Source organism: Saimiri boliviensis, chromosome 4 (genome assembly GCF_048565385.1).
Source record: "Saimiri boliviensis isolate mSaiBol1 chromosome 4, mSaiBol1.pri, whole genome shotgun sequence".
Classification (NCBI taxonomy): Eukaryota; Metazoa; Chordata; class Mammalia; order Primates; family Cebidae; genus Saimiri; species Saimiri boliviensis.
In genome coordinates this window covers 91,934,229-91,951,247 of record NC_133452.1, presented here as the reverse complement: position 1 = coordinate 91,951,247, position 17,019 = coordinate 91,934,229, and the positions used below count along the sequence as shown (strand labels likewise).

Below are 17,019 nucleotides of genomic sequence, written 5' to 3'. Positions count from 1 at the left end.
ACTGTCCTGATGCAACCTGTGTAATTCCTAAGTCTGTATTGCCACCTAGGGGCACCAAATTGTTTAATGCACTCAGAAGTTTAATATGTTCATTAATGCTTTATATTTTACAGGACTTCATAAAGATTTTGATCAGTGGGACCGCTTGATTGAAGGAGATGATCAGAATCTTATCCCAGGGACCAACATTAACACAACCAATCCGCACATCATGCTACGGAACTCTTCAGGAATAGAGAAATAGGATTAAAGGGATTTTGTTAAAGTCTTGTTCCAAAACTGTCTAAAATTATGCGTATATGTGTACATGAGAGAAAGAGACAGACTTTTAATGTATTTTCCCAAAGGACTCATTTTAAAATATGGGTGATACTATAGTGGTGATTGAAACTTGGGCTAAGAAATTTTTCCCTTTACATGTAAAGAATACAGTATACAATACTCATATCAACCTAAATTTAAATTTTACTAAGATGATTCGATTCCTTTTTAGTGTTAAAGTTAAAAACTGCTTTTACATTACTCTGATAGACAAGTAGATTAAAACAGGCAAAATGCCAGTGGAAAACTGTTGCAATGATACAAGACTCCCTATACATATAATAAAAACAAAATTTGCCTTTTATTCTCTATTTTGGGCAGTAGGGTTAGTTTTAGCAGCATGATATTCTAAGTAGCATTTGGTAGCACTTCTTGACTTCTGGTCATGGTAACAAAAATCAGATCAAGCAAAAGCCATTGTTTTAGTACAGGATTGGTGGTACCCCACAATTTCAAATCATGACTAAATGAGGGGTAGAGAAGGGTTAAGAATATTAGAGATAAGATGAAGGCAATGGATTAGAGAAAATCGGTAATTTTGGGCATTTTCTTTAATTCTTTAAGGCATTCTACTTACTAAAGAAAAGTTTCATTGGTATTATAGCTTACAGTAGGTATTCCAGTTATAATACATTAGTTACTCACCCAAAGGCTGTGAAGGATAATAAAACATTCAGAATTACATTTAGCTTCTTCATATTTCAATAATTTTTAATGTTTTCAATTCTATACGTAGTAGTAAAACAGAATGACATGATTAAATGGAGGTAAAAATATAGCTTAAGAGTTTATACACTTATAAATACGGGAATCATGGAAAATGATTTTATTTCCTAAGGGATATAAAAAAGTATACCACTCATTTGGTACCTTAGTCCTATCTTACTGGTTTCAGGTGAAAAGTCACTCATTCTGAGAAATTTCACTTCTGTAGCCATTCAGATTAAATTTTTTAAAATAGGGAGCTAAACTCAGCTTGAAAATGAAGGCTTTCTATAATCTGACCCTAATGCATCTTCTCTGAGCTTTGCTCCTGGCAGTTCACACTATATTGTCTATATGAGTAAGCCAAACTTGTCTATTCATTATCCCATGAATAAGTAATATACTCATTTACCTCAATTACTTTAATACAAAACCATCTACTGAAATCATACCTGGTTTTTAAGGTTCGTAATTCTATTTCTATTAGGGTTCAGAGTCTGATAATGCTTCATAGACATACACCTTTATTACCCCAGTCTCATTTAGCAAACCTTCTCCCTATTCATTGTAGAAATAAACATGTCAACTGTATGGATGTCTCATTCAACACTTTTTTTTTTTTTAAACAATCTTTTGGTGGTGGTCCATGCTGATGCTGAAAAGAGAAAATAACTATTGAAAATATCTAAAAAGGTTAAAAAGAAATAACCTAGCATAGTTCACAATGAGTATTTTTCAGAAAAAAAGAAAGAAACATTTACCAAATGCCTACTCCTTTTCAGGGACTTTACATCAATTATTTCCAAAACACTGCAAGAAAGGTTTAATTACCACCACTTTACAGATAGAGATCAAAGCTCAAAATATTACATAATTTTCTCATGTCACATATCTGTTCAGCAGTATATAGCTAAGCTCTGTTTTCAGAAACTAAGATCTATGCTTCGCAAGATGAAGTTTAAAGTCATGGGCTTTAAAGTTAGGTGGGTCTGGGTTTTACCAAGCCTCTGAGACTCACTAGCTAGCTGACCTTAGGCAACTTATTTAACTTCTCTAAGAAGCTTCAATTTTCTCGCCTATAAAATATGGATAACATTGATATGTACCTCAAAGTTGATGATTAAAGTGAAAAAATACATTTAAAGTACAAGTGACTAATATATAAGTGCTTATATTTATTACCATGTTTTCCCCAATCCTCCATTACAGAGGAGAGAAGGAACCAAGTATGTTTAAGAATTTGACTTCCTTTTTAATGAAATAAGACCATCACATTAACGATAAACTTTATTTAAGGATAAACTTTATTCAAATCTTGTATTAGAATACTTCCAAATTCAAACAGAATGTTAGTCAAACGTATAGACCGACAGGCAAAGCTTCAAAATCAAGACAAAAATTCTGAAGGAGATACTTCTAAAACACTATCCTCCTAAGTAGTATCAAATAATGTTACTTGTCATGAGCCTATATTTTTCTATTTTAACTTAAACACTGTATTTGAAAGGTACCAAAATATTTTTTATTTTTTATTTTTTTTTTTGAGACAGAGCCTTGCTCTGTCACCCAGGCTGGAGTGCAGTGGTACAACCTTGGCTCACTGCAACTTTTGTTTTCTCGGTTCAAGTGATTCTCCTGCCTCTGCTTCCAGAGTAGCTGGGATTACAGGTGTGCACCACCACACCCAGCTAATTTTTTATATTTTAGTAGAGACTGGGTTTCACCATGTTGGTCAGGCTGGTCTCGAATTCCTGACCTCAAGTGATCTGCCCACCTCGGCCTCCCAAAGTGCTGGGATTACAGGTGTGAGCCACCAAGCCTGGCCCAGAACAGTTTTTTGAAATGTAGTTTCTTAGTAAACTGTTTAGCAAAATAAATCCTCCTAACAAATTAGAAACATAAGACAATAAAAGGCAAAGGAAAGATCCCAGATCCATATATACAACAGTATCACTATAAATATACTCCACAGTATCACTATAAATATACTCCACAGTCAACCTGAGACCTATTTTGTTTTCCACCTATATGAAAGTTTTTGAAAATGACAACTTCTTGTGGTTATATGTTTTCCAATTTCTCAAATACTCTGTTGGTCTGGGTAAGATGCCACTTGTTCAAGAGCAGCTTCTGACTGATTGGCCACAGCTATAGATCCACAGTTAAATCTCCATCACTTCCAAACCCCTTTTCTAAAACAAAAAAAGAAAAACTTCAAACAGAGAAAGAAACACAAACAAAAGAAATTATTTACATGTGGGTTACCATGACAAATGTAATGCTCTCTAAAAGAGGTGGGGAACAGATGAGTATTCTAATTACTACAGGGCATTATATCTATAGAAATAATGTTTTATTTTCTTCATAATATTTTAGTTCTCACACTGTACCATCATCAAATCAAGTTTCTCTAAAAAATTATGAAATTGGCTTATTTTATATTTTGCTAGAATGGTGTTATGAAGGCTGATAATCAATTGATTCTTTGTCCTTTTTGATTGGTGTGTATTTTCACATGATACTAATGCTATCATGAGCTGATTTTATTCTCAATGTGCCTCAATTCTAAGAACCACTGCATTATGTATGAACAGGTATGTGCAATACCAAGAACCAGCCAATAATTTGAATCTTATGTAAACTAAAGATTCAGAAATTCCAAGAGATTATTTAACAAAAATCATTTAAAGATATGAGCTAATTAACAGAGAAAATTCCTTAAAATATAAATTTATCACATTCATAATTTAACTTTCAAGATTAATTCCATTAACAAATTTCCTATATTTCAAGAAATCCTCATCTTGGTTATACATCCCCATAAGTATATTTAAACTTTTTTTACCTAAAGTGATTTTTCTTCCCTACTACTTCCCTCCAAAAAAATTGATAAACCATTTTTGTTTGAGGGGTTCAGCATAACAATATTTTTAAGACTTGGTAAGTCCAGGGGGTAAAAGTATTTTGTTTTAAAAACACAAGTTACCTTTCATTGTGGTATCATCCGACGACATGAAGTAAAGATCTTTTCCTACTCTTTGGGATATATCCTAACAAAAGGAAACTTTGAATTACTATTGATTCTTTGTTATAAGTACAAAATAATTTAAATCAGAAATGGAACCACAGATAAATGAGAAAATATGTAAATAATAAAATGTATTTCTATTGAAATTATGAAAATCTGATTTTATAATGAAGAATCATGTGAAGTTTGTTTTCTATTCTTCAAATACTCATTTCTCTAGAACATATCCCTGGAGCACTCTACACAGGGAGTATAGTGCCCTTTTCCAATTTTTAGCTCCCAAACCCCCAACAACTGTGGTAACTGGTGAAGGAGGGAGGGACATCATTGTTCAAGGGAATGCTACTCAAACACAGTATCCACATAGAGCCACATAGGCTTTATTAAAGGACAATGAAAAGGGGAATATTTCTCCTATATTCCTTTTAATAACGAATAGCATCATGTAGGCATGCATTATGTGATACAGAAACTAGTAAGATATTCTTATGGTAAAATACAGTAACTCATATAAGACACCAAATTTTTTAAAAAAATAATTAGATTCCTAGATCATAGTGACTGGATATATCATTTAAAAAAGTCAGGCATAATACAGTATTCACTTTGTAAGGAAAACTAGCTCATTTGTAGACAGGTATCCTGATTTAAGAGCTTCCTCAAATTTGAGGGAAATATCTAAATCCCATTAGTAATCAAATAAAAATTTTTAGAGCCTTACTCATAAGTAGTTTCCATATGTCTGCTAAGTGGCTTAGTCAAAGCCAGAGGTAGTTATGTATTTATTTATCTAGATATATTATTTTATGTCTACTTTAAATAGTCCTAAATAGTCCTTTTCTATGTGGCAGGCATAGGGAACTTTATCCAAACTGAATCTTACATGTACATATGGCCGTGGATTCTTCATAACTAATGGATGGAGACAACCCGAATGTAAAAAATGTTTTAGTTAATACTGGTGCAAAAAGTGTAGCAGACTTATTTTTGACATAAGCAAAAAAGTAACTAACATAAGGTAAATAAATGTTCAATGATTTTTAATAGTAAAAATTTCAAGTGACCTAAATATCCAATACTACATGGGAAATGATTTAATACATTATGGCTCACTACTGTCATGCAGCATTATTCAGCTATCAAATGTTGTTTATGGCCTTCTGGCTACAGCCAAGATGGAATAAGCTGACTATAACCTCTTTCTTTCACTGATTACAATGAAAAATTCTAGATAGAATATAAAAAAAAACAACTATTCAAAGACTCCAAAATGAACAGGAACAGGTAGATTGAGAATTAAAGTAAAAACTTTAATAATGACTCACAATAGGAGTGAGTTTCCTTTTCTTTTTTTACTTCTTTGTCTCCTGATTTTGATCTGAGAGTGGGCCAAGTCAAAACTGCCCAACTAGAGTAGACAGTAAAACTCCTCAGAGAAATTTTTCTTTTTCTTTTTTTTCTTTTTTTGAGATGGAGTCTTGCTCTGTTGCCTAGGATGGAGTGCAGTGGCACAATCTCCACTGACTGCAACCTCTGCCTCCTGGGTTCAAGTGATTCCCCTGCCTCAACCTCCTGAGTAGCTGGGACTACAGGTGTGCACAACCACGCCTGGCTGATTTTTTTTTTTTTTTTTTTTTTTTTTAGTAGAGACAGGGTTTCACCATGTTGGCCAGGATGGTCTTGATCTCCTGACCTCGTGATCCGCCCGCCTTGGCCTCCCAAAGTGCTGGGATTACAGGTGTAAGCTACTACACCCGGCCAAGAAATTTCTTATTTATAGCCAGAGGACTAGGGATAAAGGAACCCTGAATGCTAGAGAGTAAGAAATCCCTTTGGTGTATTGTGGTATTTTTGGTTTTTTTTCTATTTTTCTTCTGGCCATGAACTGAGGGTAGCTAGCCCCAGGGTGACAGTTATGGCAACACAGGTACCTACAAATGTGAGAGATGACCTGTCTAGCCACTGGAACCAGAAAAAGAGCTTTCTGTCATCTGGAGAGTAATAGGAGATTGTTTTTGTCCTCTTTTCTCTATCTGCTTCACTCTTAAGGCAAGCTCAAACAGAACTGTGTGGTGGAACAGAGGTTGAGAGAAAAATACTGTCTGGCTAGGGGACCAGAAAAAGGGAGACCATTAGAGGCTTGATAGAAGAGGATCCTGGGTGCCAGAAAATGTGGAGGAAATCTTAGAGAGAAAAGGAGTTGAAAATGTTTAACTCCTAATGCTACATATGAACTGTAAGTCCCCAGATCGCCCCTGAGCTATGCATATGCAGAACAGAGCCAAATAAGCACAGCAAAATCTTTGACACCTAACTACTATATAAACCACTGACCAAAGTCCCTGACTACCCTGGTGGCTTATGTACCAGGAAGTCCTGAACAACATAGCAAAGGCTTTGCAAACTAAACTGACAGGAGAATCACCAACTACAGAAGGAGAAAGAGAACATGTGGTATGAATTGAAACCAACTGACCACCTACTGCAACAAAAACTTTAACATTCTCCAGATTTTAACAGGACCCAAAGTCTTAGAATATAATATGCAAAACATTCAGGATATAATCCAAAATTACGCAAAATACAAAGAACCAAGGAAAGCTGACAATTTCTCTATGGAGAAAAGAAAATCAACAGCTGCAAACCCCAAGATGACCAGATATTGAAACTATCAGACGAAGATTGCAAAGTGAGAAGTTCAAGAAGTTCAACAAACCCCAAACAGGATAAATTCAAATGCCCAACACATCACAATGTCACAGTAAATTGCCCACCATACAATTTTAAGTGAAGAAAAACAGAATACAACACTATACATAGGATGAAATCAATTGTGTCTAAAATATGTAGATGAAATACTTATATTCCATATAAACAGAAAAATTATAAAAGAAAACCAAACTGGCTAACCTATTTCTCTCTGGATGGGTATACTACAGGTTATTATTACTGTCTCATTTTTATTATCATGTTTCCCAGGTTTTCTGTGTCTCATATGTATTTTATAAGACTCATGAACTCTGAAAAATCTTCTAATCAAGGAGTAAAACATTAATAACTAATTTTCTCAAAAGAATACTTGACATAAAGACCAAAATCATTGATTTTGTTATTGCTGTTTTAAATATTGTTACAGGATTTTTCTTCTCATTTTTCCAAACACAAGGGCTTTGGAAATAGTTTGTTAAATCACCTTTCAAAATGAAGAACAATGCTCTCACTAATTACTATTTATAGAATTCCATACCTTAGGTGGACTCTTATCTAATTTGGGTATGCAATTCCAGACATTCTCAGGGTTCACTATCTCCTCGATACCATTTGAAAGGTTCAAAACCTACAAGAGAAAACATAACATTTTTTTAAGTGTCCAGTTCAAAAAATGAAACTGATTTATGTACCAGAGCAATTGATTTTAAAACTAATTATTATTATTATTATTTTGAGACACAGTCTTGCTCTATTGCCCAGGCTGGAGGGCAGTGGCATGATCACAGCTTACTGTGGCCTCGACCTCCTGGGCTCAGGAGATCTGCCCACCTCAGCCTCCTGAGTAACTGGGACTACAGGTGCACACCCACCACACCCAGCTATTATTTCGTATTTTTGGTGGAGACAGGGTTTCACTATGCTGCCCAGTCTGGTCTCCCAACTCCTTGGCTCAAGTGATCCACCTGCGTTGGCCTCCCAAGTGCTGGGATTACAGGCGTGAGCCACCACACCTGGCCCTAAAATGAAATACTTTAAAAGACAATTAAAATGATTTTATTGAACTTCAATATTATGTTTCAAACACCATGTTACTTCAGTTTCCCAAACATATATAGAGTATCTATGACTGGCGATCAAAGAGAAAATTTCAACATCAAATAGTTCAAAATCTAGTGGAGAAAAGACCTCTAAATAGATAATTACAATAAACTATAGGAGGTACAGACTTTGTAGAAGGGGGTATAAGGCTTTTTTTTTTTTTTTTTTTTTTTTTTTTGCGGGGATGGGGGGAAGTTGAGGACAAGGATAAGTTTAGAAAATAATGTCAGTGAATACTCCCTGGTAGAGGCAATGGCTATAAGTAAATTGGAATTAACCAGTTTGGTAACAGGAGGGAATATAGGTAAAACAGAACTGCATTATTAAATACATTGTAACAGCAAGCAGATAGTATATGTACAAGAAGCCAAACACTTTGATGTCCATTTACTATAAAGTACAAAATACAAAGAATTAGGGCCAAAGAGAGTACATAAACACTTAACCCTAAAGGACTTCCTGTGCCATGTTAATGAGCTTGACTTTAATGTTCCAGGCCAGTGGCTCTCCAATTTTAATGGAATATGAATGCAAACCCTGGAATCCTAATCCCAGAAATTCTGAATCAGCAGGCCAGGCCAAGGCCTAGGAATCTATAATGCAATTGAAAAAATATACCAGGTAATTCTGGAACAGGTGGTTTTCAAATTACAGAAGAAACAGAATCAACTGGAAGTCTTTAATAAGTTTTACACAAGAATGATGTAGTCAGATTTGCAATTGCCAAACTTCACCCTGACACTGTGGAAAATCAATTTAAGGAAGACTAGAAGAAGTAAACCAAATAGGTTATTAGAGTAATGTAGTTGTGAAATGACTCAACTAAGGTACTGGCATTAGATATAAAAAGTTCCAACTAAGAGACAAGATGTGTAAAGTGCAGAACTAGGTGACTCACAGAATTTAGGAAGGGTAAGAGAAATAGATGAAAGAGCCTAGGATGATTTCTTGTTAGGATTCTTATATATGGTCATTAAAAATATTTGTGCATTACATCAAATTATCAGGGGGAATAAGCAGGTAAACATTTGTTCCATCGCATTCTCTAGTCTGACAGAGTCTGGTAAAACTTCCTTAACAGTCCGCAAATACATTTGGAGATAAAGTACTTAAACGTCACTTACCCTTGTTCCTCCTTCAGCTGTTTCTAAAATCTCACATTTAGACCATGTGTTTCTTAGACTTGACCATACAACACATTTAGATCCAACAGTAAAGGCTTTCAGAGGGTAGGTGTTCTGTGGTTGAGCTGCCAAATTGAATTGAGTAAGACCCAATGCATATCTCTTAATTCCTTAATGTAACATACACAAGCAAAGCATTTTCCTAATCTGCATTGTTTTTATATCATCAATATCATGTAATTAGTACACTGGTATGTCTGTCTCCCTCAGTTTTATTTAAAATTCTTCCAGTGCCCCTCCCCGTATAATCTCTTACTGCTTTCCTAAACCAACCAACCAAACAAAAAATCACCATCATCAGGATGTGAATCTGATTTCTAACACTGAAAATCACTACTAAAATATGGTACTGTTAACACAAGTGGTGTTTTCTGTGCTTACAACAGCCATTTATATAGCAAAGCAGCACGCTGCAAGTGAGCATTCTTATCACAGAGTTAACAGCATTATGAAAATATAACAATGAGGAATAAATATCTAATCCAAGGGTAATACTTAGATAACTTAAGTGTACCCATAGGATGGAATACAATGCAAAGAAAATATTTTAAAAACACTTTTAAGGGATTAAAATTCAGGATTCAATACTGTATGATAGTATGATCTAAATTGTTTTTAAAACTGCATGTAGTAGACATACACAAGGAGGGTAAAAGACAACAAAAGAAAATACATTATGGTGTTAACATCGGTCACTTCCTGCTGATTATCATTCTCACTGTTCTATCTTTTCCTTATTTTGTACATTGGTTCAAATTTAATAATATAAAAATTGCAAACGTATAGCATTGATTATAAAAAGCTAGAGTTACCCATTTAATGTAACAACTCTTAAGTAGCAAAGAAAACAGCAGTAAAAATCATTTATAAAAAAGTTAATATAATAAACGTTCTCCAAGATTTACTCATGGCAACTTTTTTGATTAATATGGGCTCCCTAAATCTAATTTTTTGTTTGAGAGTTTCTAATGAATTGTAAGATCAATGCATGATACAGTTAAGTCTAAAAGACCCTGTTAAAATAATTTCTACTGTAAATTTATGCCTATAGTAGTGCTTGGCAAGGGAATACCAAGTTTTATAAAACTTACCAACACATACCCTCTTGATTATAAATGTGATTACATTCTAAATGTGATTACCTTTTGGTGACTCACAGATTTTAAGGATCCAATTTTTAAACACAAAATTAATATTTCAGCATTTCTTCCAGCATATAGTATTTGGCACTGATTTCACAATATGTCTTCCCCAAGCTTAAAATACGCTTCATAAAATCCAATCTGATTCAATTCCTAGGATTTTAATTATTCTTACAAAAAATTATTTTTTGGAAATCTATATAAGAATCATTCTCTTTTCTTTAAAAGAAGTAACAACTTTGGAAAGTAACTACGGTAGTCTTAAAAGGACACTTTGGGAGGCTGAGGCAGGAGGACTGCTTGAGCCCAGGAGTTCGAGACCAGCCTGGATAACATGATTTACCCCTGTCTCTACAAAAAAATTAAAAAATTACCTAGGTATGGTGGCACAAGCCTGAAGTCCCAGCTACTTGGGAGGCTAAGGTGAGAGGACCACTTGAGCCCAGGAGCCAGAGGCTGCAAGTGAGCCATGAGCACACCACTGCACTCCAGCCTAGGTGATAGAACAAAATCCTGCCTCAAAAAAAGAAAAAAGAAAGAAAGAAAGAAAAAGGAGAAAAAAAAATTCACATACCTGAGACATGATCTGGTAAATCATTATTGTGCTTGCTTCCATCACTGCTTTCCTCCTCAGAGAAAAAAGGCATCAATGCTGAAATGGCACCCTTGTTTTTATACTCTATAAATTCTTCTTCATATAGATTCATTTTAATCTGCGTTTTAGGATCGCAATCTGCTCCATGTAGATGCTGCTGGTCATCAAAATATTCCACACAACTTGACTTTCTCATGTCCTCAGCACACATGGATTCTTGTGTTTTCTGACTAATTCCTAAAGACAAAGAATCCATCTTGTCATCTAAAGGCAGCTGGGTTGTAGGTAGTTCTAGTTCTGGCTGTTTCTCAGCTTCACAGCAGAGAGGAAGCTGCACTATGAATGGCTCCAGGGTGCCTTCTGTGGCATGGTCTTGGGAGAGCGGCACACTCGGTGGCACGAGGCTGAGCTCCTCTTTTTCTTCATCCACCACCAGAGAATTCTGTAACTCAATAGATTCCAGTTCTAAGAATTCTTTTAATTCATCATCAGGAGAAAGTGGCACCTCAAGTGAATTCAGTTCTAGTATCTCCTTTATTTCATTAGCATGTGGCAGTAACGTGTTAAATCCTGTAATTAGGTATTTATCATCAAACTCTGCTTTGTCAATCAGATGGCACTCTACTTCAGCTTCCAGTTCCTCAGCATCAATTTTATCTTTGCAGGGGTTTTTAAAACCTTCACAAATGCTAACAGTTTTAGGGTCACAGAATTTACCTGGCTTGGTTTCAGTAATGTTTACATCTTTTTCAGTTCTTTCAGCAAGCTCATCTATCTGTGGTTCCATATACAATGTTTTATTTTGTACAGCTTTATTACTTAATTTCTTAAGTCCTACATCAAGACAGGAGGACCCAAGAGCCTTCTTTATTTCTGAGCCAGTATTTTCATAGGGAAGAGTACTCTTAGTAATACCAATCTTAGAATATTTCTCCATTTTCTCATTAATACTTTCACCTTTGCTTTTCAAGTTGACAATTGCTAAAGGGATATCACAGACATCCCTTTTGATTTCTAATATTGTTATTTCCAACACATCCTCTGTTATTATTTCATAGAAATAGTCATTTCCCTCTTGAGAGCATATACCTTCTGAAACGTTAAATCCCGAGAGGCAACATGGAAAGGCTTGCATGGGAACCGACAAAAGTTCAGAAGGAATGGTCCAGAGTGCTTTTGGGTCCACACAGTCTTCAATGTTTCCAAAGTCCACAAGCCTGACAGACACAAAATTATCTTCATAAATATTAGTGATAAGTGCCCTATAATAATGTCCATCTTCTCTGTATCTTACTATACAAGGATCTCCAATATGAGGACATGGAATACAATTTCTCCTGTCTACTACCTGTTTTCCAGCAGTCTGTACTTCTACTTCTAAATACTGAAGTTTCTTGGTATCAGCGAACTGACACCAAAAATACTCAGGTCCGTCTATTACAGTGGCATAAGCTCTTATCATTTTTGTTTCTGGATTATACCAGTTAAGAAATACTGAAGTGTCAATGTCTAATTTGTTAATAGACTTTGAACTGGCACCTTTAATTACTTGGGTAGAAAGTTCTATTTGAGATTTTTCACTGAGAGCATACCTGCTAATCATATCGTCTGCTATGGTCCCATGTTCATCAGCAAGAGTAACTTCCCATCTGTCTCGAAATTTAACAAATTCACATCTTATTACAGCCTCACTGGTCCGCTCGGAAAAGTAATGCATCATTTTCTTAGAATTGTTATTGTTAGGAACCCCAAATCCCTGCAAGGAGCAATGAATACACAGTGCTGGCAATACTGCATTAACAAGGTCAAGTCTACCTATTTTGTTAATATGAACCACAGAAACATTGCCATAATCTATAAACTGCACAGAGAGAAGGTCACTGGGTTGTTGCTCCTTGACCACAGCACGATACCATAAACTGTCTTCTGGGAAAATAGCACATATCACATCTCCTCTTTGCAAAGGTGGACCTGCGTAAGATTTGGGCCTTGTTTTAACACTGTTTAATCTCTCTGAAAGATGATTAATTTCAGATTCGTCTTCTATTAGTTGAACATAAAAGTCTGATAGATCATTTACATGAGAAACATACACAGTTGTTTTAAAGCCAGGCATTATAGTCTTCTGTGGGATCTCACAAAATTTCAGAGGAAAATCTTTGTCACATGAATCTCCTATTTTTCTCTCTGAAAGAGTGGCTTCTACTTTTGCTGTTTTCAAGGGTGGCTCAGCAGAAATTTCTTTCTTTTCTGTTGTCAATGGAAACACTTGATTTTTATTTCCCACACTGTCTTGATATTGAGTGACTAAATTTGTTTCCATTAAACTTTGTAAAAGGTTGAGTTCCTTGTATGATGAGTTGATCTTAGGTTTATATGACTCTTCCAACATCTCTTTACTATGTAACTTGTTCCCTGATTGAATTAAATACTCTGTACATGGCAACTTCATATTCTCATTTTTTTCTGCAAGAGTTTCAATTGTAGAGAGGAGCAGTTCACTTTCCTTTTTACTATCTTCGTAACTAAGTAGCCCCAACTTCTTATTAATACTAGCACTAATTTGAATATTGTCATCATATAGTTCTATAATTAGTGTTCCATCTGGATCTTTTGCTACAACTAAAGCCTTCAAAGAGTTATCTAAAATAGTCTCCTGAAACCACACCACAACTTCTTCTGGTATATGATCAGGAATATCAGATAATGAACATCTGACAGCTTGCATGGGCAAAAGTAAGACATCATATGCATCACTAGGTATTGGAAGCAGATCATCACTTGTTACTACATAAATGTTCCCGAAATCAACAAAGAAGACTTTCTTTGGCTCTTTCTCTATTACTATGCCCCTATACCAGTTTCCATCAGTATACCTGGCAAGGCACAAAGTTCCAGGGTCCAAAGGAGATGTTTTTAAATTCAGCAAAACTTTACTTAATTGTATAATATTACATGACAACTGTTCTAAAATATTTGCATTTCTTGCCAGCTGGCAATAAAATGTCCAAGGGTCATCAACGTGCGTTATATACACTAATTCTTCACTTCCAATTTTCATATCATGTGTAGAATAGAAGTAAGAATGTAGCTGAAGAGAGGACTTCAGAGGCTTCTGAAGTTTTACTGGTCTCGCAAGTCTCTTTTCTACCAAGAAATGGCATGCACTCTGAAAGGGTGTTAGCAAATCCACAACGTTAAATAGTTCTTCATCATTAATTGAAGCCAGAGCAAATATTGTACATTTTAATTCTAGATTTGTTTGCCATGCATTATCTACAAATTCATTAAAAGCTTGTATTGCCTTTTCACCCCAAACAAAAGGATTTTGGCCAGTTGGTTGAATTATATTATAAAGACTGCACCTAAAAGCCTGAGCCTTAACCTTGAGAAACTCTTCGCTAATTGAATAAATATTCTGCACAGATACCATTTCTCTGTCCCCATAATCTACAAATATTACATTGACATGTTCCATAGATTGTATCCCACTAATGAGAGCTCTGGACCATTCTCTGCTTACCGTTCGCTTAGCCAAACAAGCGCGGGTGGTTCCCTGGTAAGGAGCAGCTGTATTTTTGCAATAGTCCTGAATATTAGACATTAGAGTTTTAAGCGCTTGTATGTTCCTGGTCAGCTGACACCAGAAATAGCCAGGGTTTTCAATATAAGACACTCTAACTTCTACTGTACTTCCAACTTCCAGCTCTCTTTTACTATTAGAGCCTGGCTTAATTTCCAAGAAATTCTGTGTAAGAGGAAAATAAACAGATGCTCTTTTCTCTTTTTCCCGAAAAACCAGTTTAGTTGAACTATTTGTCACAACTGTTGTGTCACTCAAAGCTTTTGAAACAGATGTGGTTTTATTCTCTCCCTTGGCTTTCTGTTCTCCCTCTCCTGTCTTGGCAGAAGGTATTTTGTTATTCTCCACAGTAAAATGATTTGAAACGTGCCCTGGGGAGTGGGCATTTACTGGGATATTTTCCTTTGTTTCAAATTCCTGATACTTGGCATATCCAGCTTGGGCAATTACCTTACTAATGTTTTCTTCCCCTGTTCTTGATTCATCAAGAATCTCAATAACATATTGATGATCCTGTTTATCAAGAATATGGATAACTAATTCTTTGTGGAGCACAGTTTTTTTAAAAAAGGAAACTGCCTCTTGGCTCCAAGTTTTTCCTAAAGGCCAAATATCAGCTAGGGTGCACTTCAGAGCCAATATTGGTGGCTTCCTAAACTGAGGAAGCAGCATCCTTACATCATACCAATCCACATTTTCCGAATTGCCTCGGTCAACTAGAAATACATTCACACTCTTGTCATCCAATTTGGTGACTATGGCCCTATAATAGCCATTTTCTTTCCACTTGACACAGCAAAGGTCATCAGGTTCTGGTTTCAAAACGACACCATCCAGCTTACTGGCAGAGGAATAGAAACCACACATTCTCCTCATCAGCTTACTGAAGGTGACATTGTGTTTCCTCAACCTAATCCAGAACTCGGAAGGATCTTTAACAAACTCTACCTGCGCATCATAGAAGGTGTTCATCTTTAACCTGATAGATCTTAAGGCTGGGAGTGAAATCTCTTCATCTACTTCTTCAGCAGGAGACTGAGACTGAGGAGATGTTTCTGTTTCCTCTTCCTCTGTTCCCCGGCTCTGAAGGACTCGGTCAGCTAAGCAACACGACTGTACTCCGAACACACGGTTCAGATTAATCCCATCTTCTCCATACAGGGTGACATAATATACACGCTCAAAGGAGCAATAAAATTCAATCTTTGCATTCACTGCCTGGCCCAGTATCAGTGCCTTCAGGTCACCGACCTGTGACCGAGACCAGCCTCTCCCACTGTCCCAGAGTCCATACAAAGCACAAGGGTAAGTCACCACTGGCATTCGAAAATATTCAGGCAGCAAGTACCGAAGGCTGCTGCAACTCACTAACTCCTTCCTTCCATAGTCCACGTGAAGCACCTGAGCACAGCGCTGAGGCCGAAAAGTCTCAAGCAAGAGCGCTCTATACCAATGTCCATCCAGGCCACAGGATGCACAAGGAGAGCCCGGCTTGTCTGGGCTCTCCTCTCTCTCCTCCCAGGTGACGCTAGTAGAGTTCTCATCCCCTGTCCCGGTGGAACCCCGGTATACCTGGGCCATGCTCTCAGAGAGGCAATGGATCTCCTGTGAGAGGCTGCGGAGCTGGCAGTGAATGCGGTGGGGATGGCACACTTGGGTTACGACCACGGGCTCCGTCACGCCGAGCTGCAGCTGCGGATAGAAGTAATCCAGGCCAGGCTGCTTTTGCTTGGGCGGGATTCGCGAGAGAACCGGAATCCCGGGGCCCACGCTAGCAGCCGCAGCTGAGAGATAGCGCTCCAGCAGCAAGCGGAAGAGGCTGTCGGGGACCCTCCGGGCCAGGCCCAGCTCCCCCATCTGTTGGAACACCTCGGGCACCTCCAGCAGGACCAGGCGATGGAGCAGCAGCACGTCCAGGACGCACCCGTGCACCTCCTTGCCCTGAAGGTTGCTCAGGAAGTCCACGGCGTCGGCGGGCCAGTGCTGCGGTTCGCCGGCGCCCGCGCCGCAGCCCGCCGGCACCAGGCCCGCCAGCACGCAGCCCAGCACCTCCGAGGGCAAGTGGAAGAACTCGCTGCGCCCCGGCGCCAGCGAGCCCGCGCCGGCAGTGATGGTGCGGCCCTCGTCCAGCAGGAAGACGCGACTCTCCTGCGCCTGCCGGCTGACCACGCGGCAGCGGTGCCACAGAAGCCCCACCTGCACCAGGCACAGCTCGCCGGGCGACGCCGAGGCGCTGCCGAGCGCCCACTGGCCGCGCGTGGCCGCCGCCTCCTGGATCTCCCGGCTCAGCCGCAGGTACTCGCCCCGCCGCTCGCCCACCAGTCCCCACAGCTGCACCGGGATCACGTCGGGATGCACGTCCACGAAGGACACCCGCAGGGCCAGCGAGGCCCCGGGCGCCGGCAGCCCGGGCGTCGAGCACATCTTGACGGCCCCCACTTCCGGAGAGTCAGGGCCGCGAAATCCTCCGCCGCCGGAAGGTGAGTCCCGGCCAAATTAGGTTCAAAGGACCCAGGGGACGGGAAGGACGCCCGTCGGGGCGCCTCCTCGGGATGCTCCTGTTGAGGGGCCTCCGGGACTCAGGCCGGCTGACTGGTAAGACACGGTGGCTCCACCAACCGCCGGAAGTGGAGCCGCCCGGCACGCATTTA

At 38.3% G+C, this 17,019-nt stretch overlaps 2 protein-coding genes across 5 annotated transcripts in view; one reads left to right on the top strand and one right to left on the bottom strand.

The window, feature by feature from the left end:
- The window catches only part of PLA2G7 (phospholipase A2 group VII), a 34,402-nt gene extending 30,244 nt beyond the window's left edge, over positions 1-4,158 (top strand). For all 3 annotated transcript variants that reach the window (XM_074397869.1, XM_003923082.4, XM_074397868.1), the window contains exon 12: positions 114-4,158. In XM_074397869.1, coding sequence (XP_074253970.1) covers positions 114-244 — 131 coding nt within the window. In that variant the 3' untranslated portion in view covers positions 245-4,158. The remainder of the gene's footprint in view (positions 1-113) is intronic.
- On the bottom strand, positions 3,189-16,792 carry TDRD6 (tudor domain containing 6). 2 transcript variants are annotated; one of them, XM_039467597.2, is made up of 4 exons: positions 10,765-16,792; positions 8,989-9,113; positions 7,302-7,391; positions 3,189-3,218 (listed from the first exon to the last, which is right to left on the bottom strand). In XM_039467597.2, the coding sequence occupies exons 1-4, from the start codon at positions 16,790-16,792 to the stop codon at positions 3,189-3,191; spliced, it is 6,273 nt and encodes a 2,090-aa protein (XP_039323531.1). The 2 variants fall into 2 exon arrangements, with proteins under 2 accessions (XP_039323531.1, XP_039323532.1); XM_039467598.2 differs by lacking the exon at positions 7,302-7,391.
- Between the last annotated feature and the right edge of the window lie 227 nt (positions 16,793-17,019).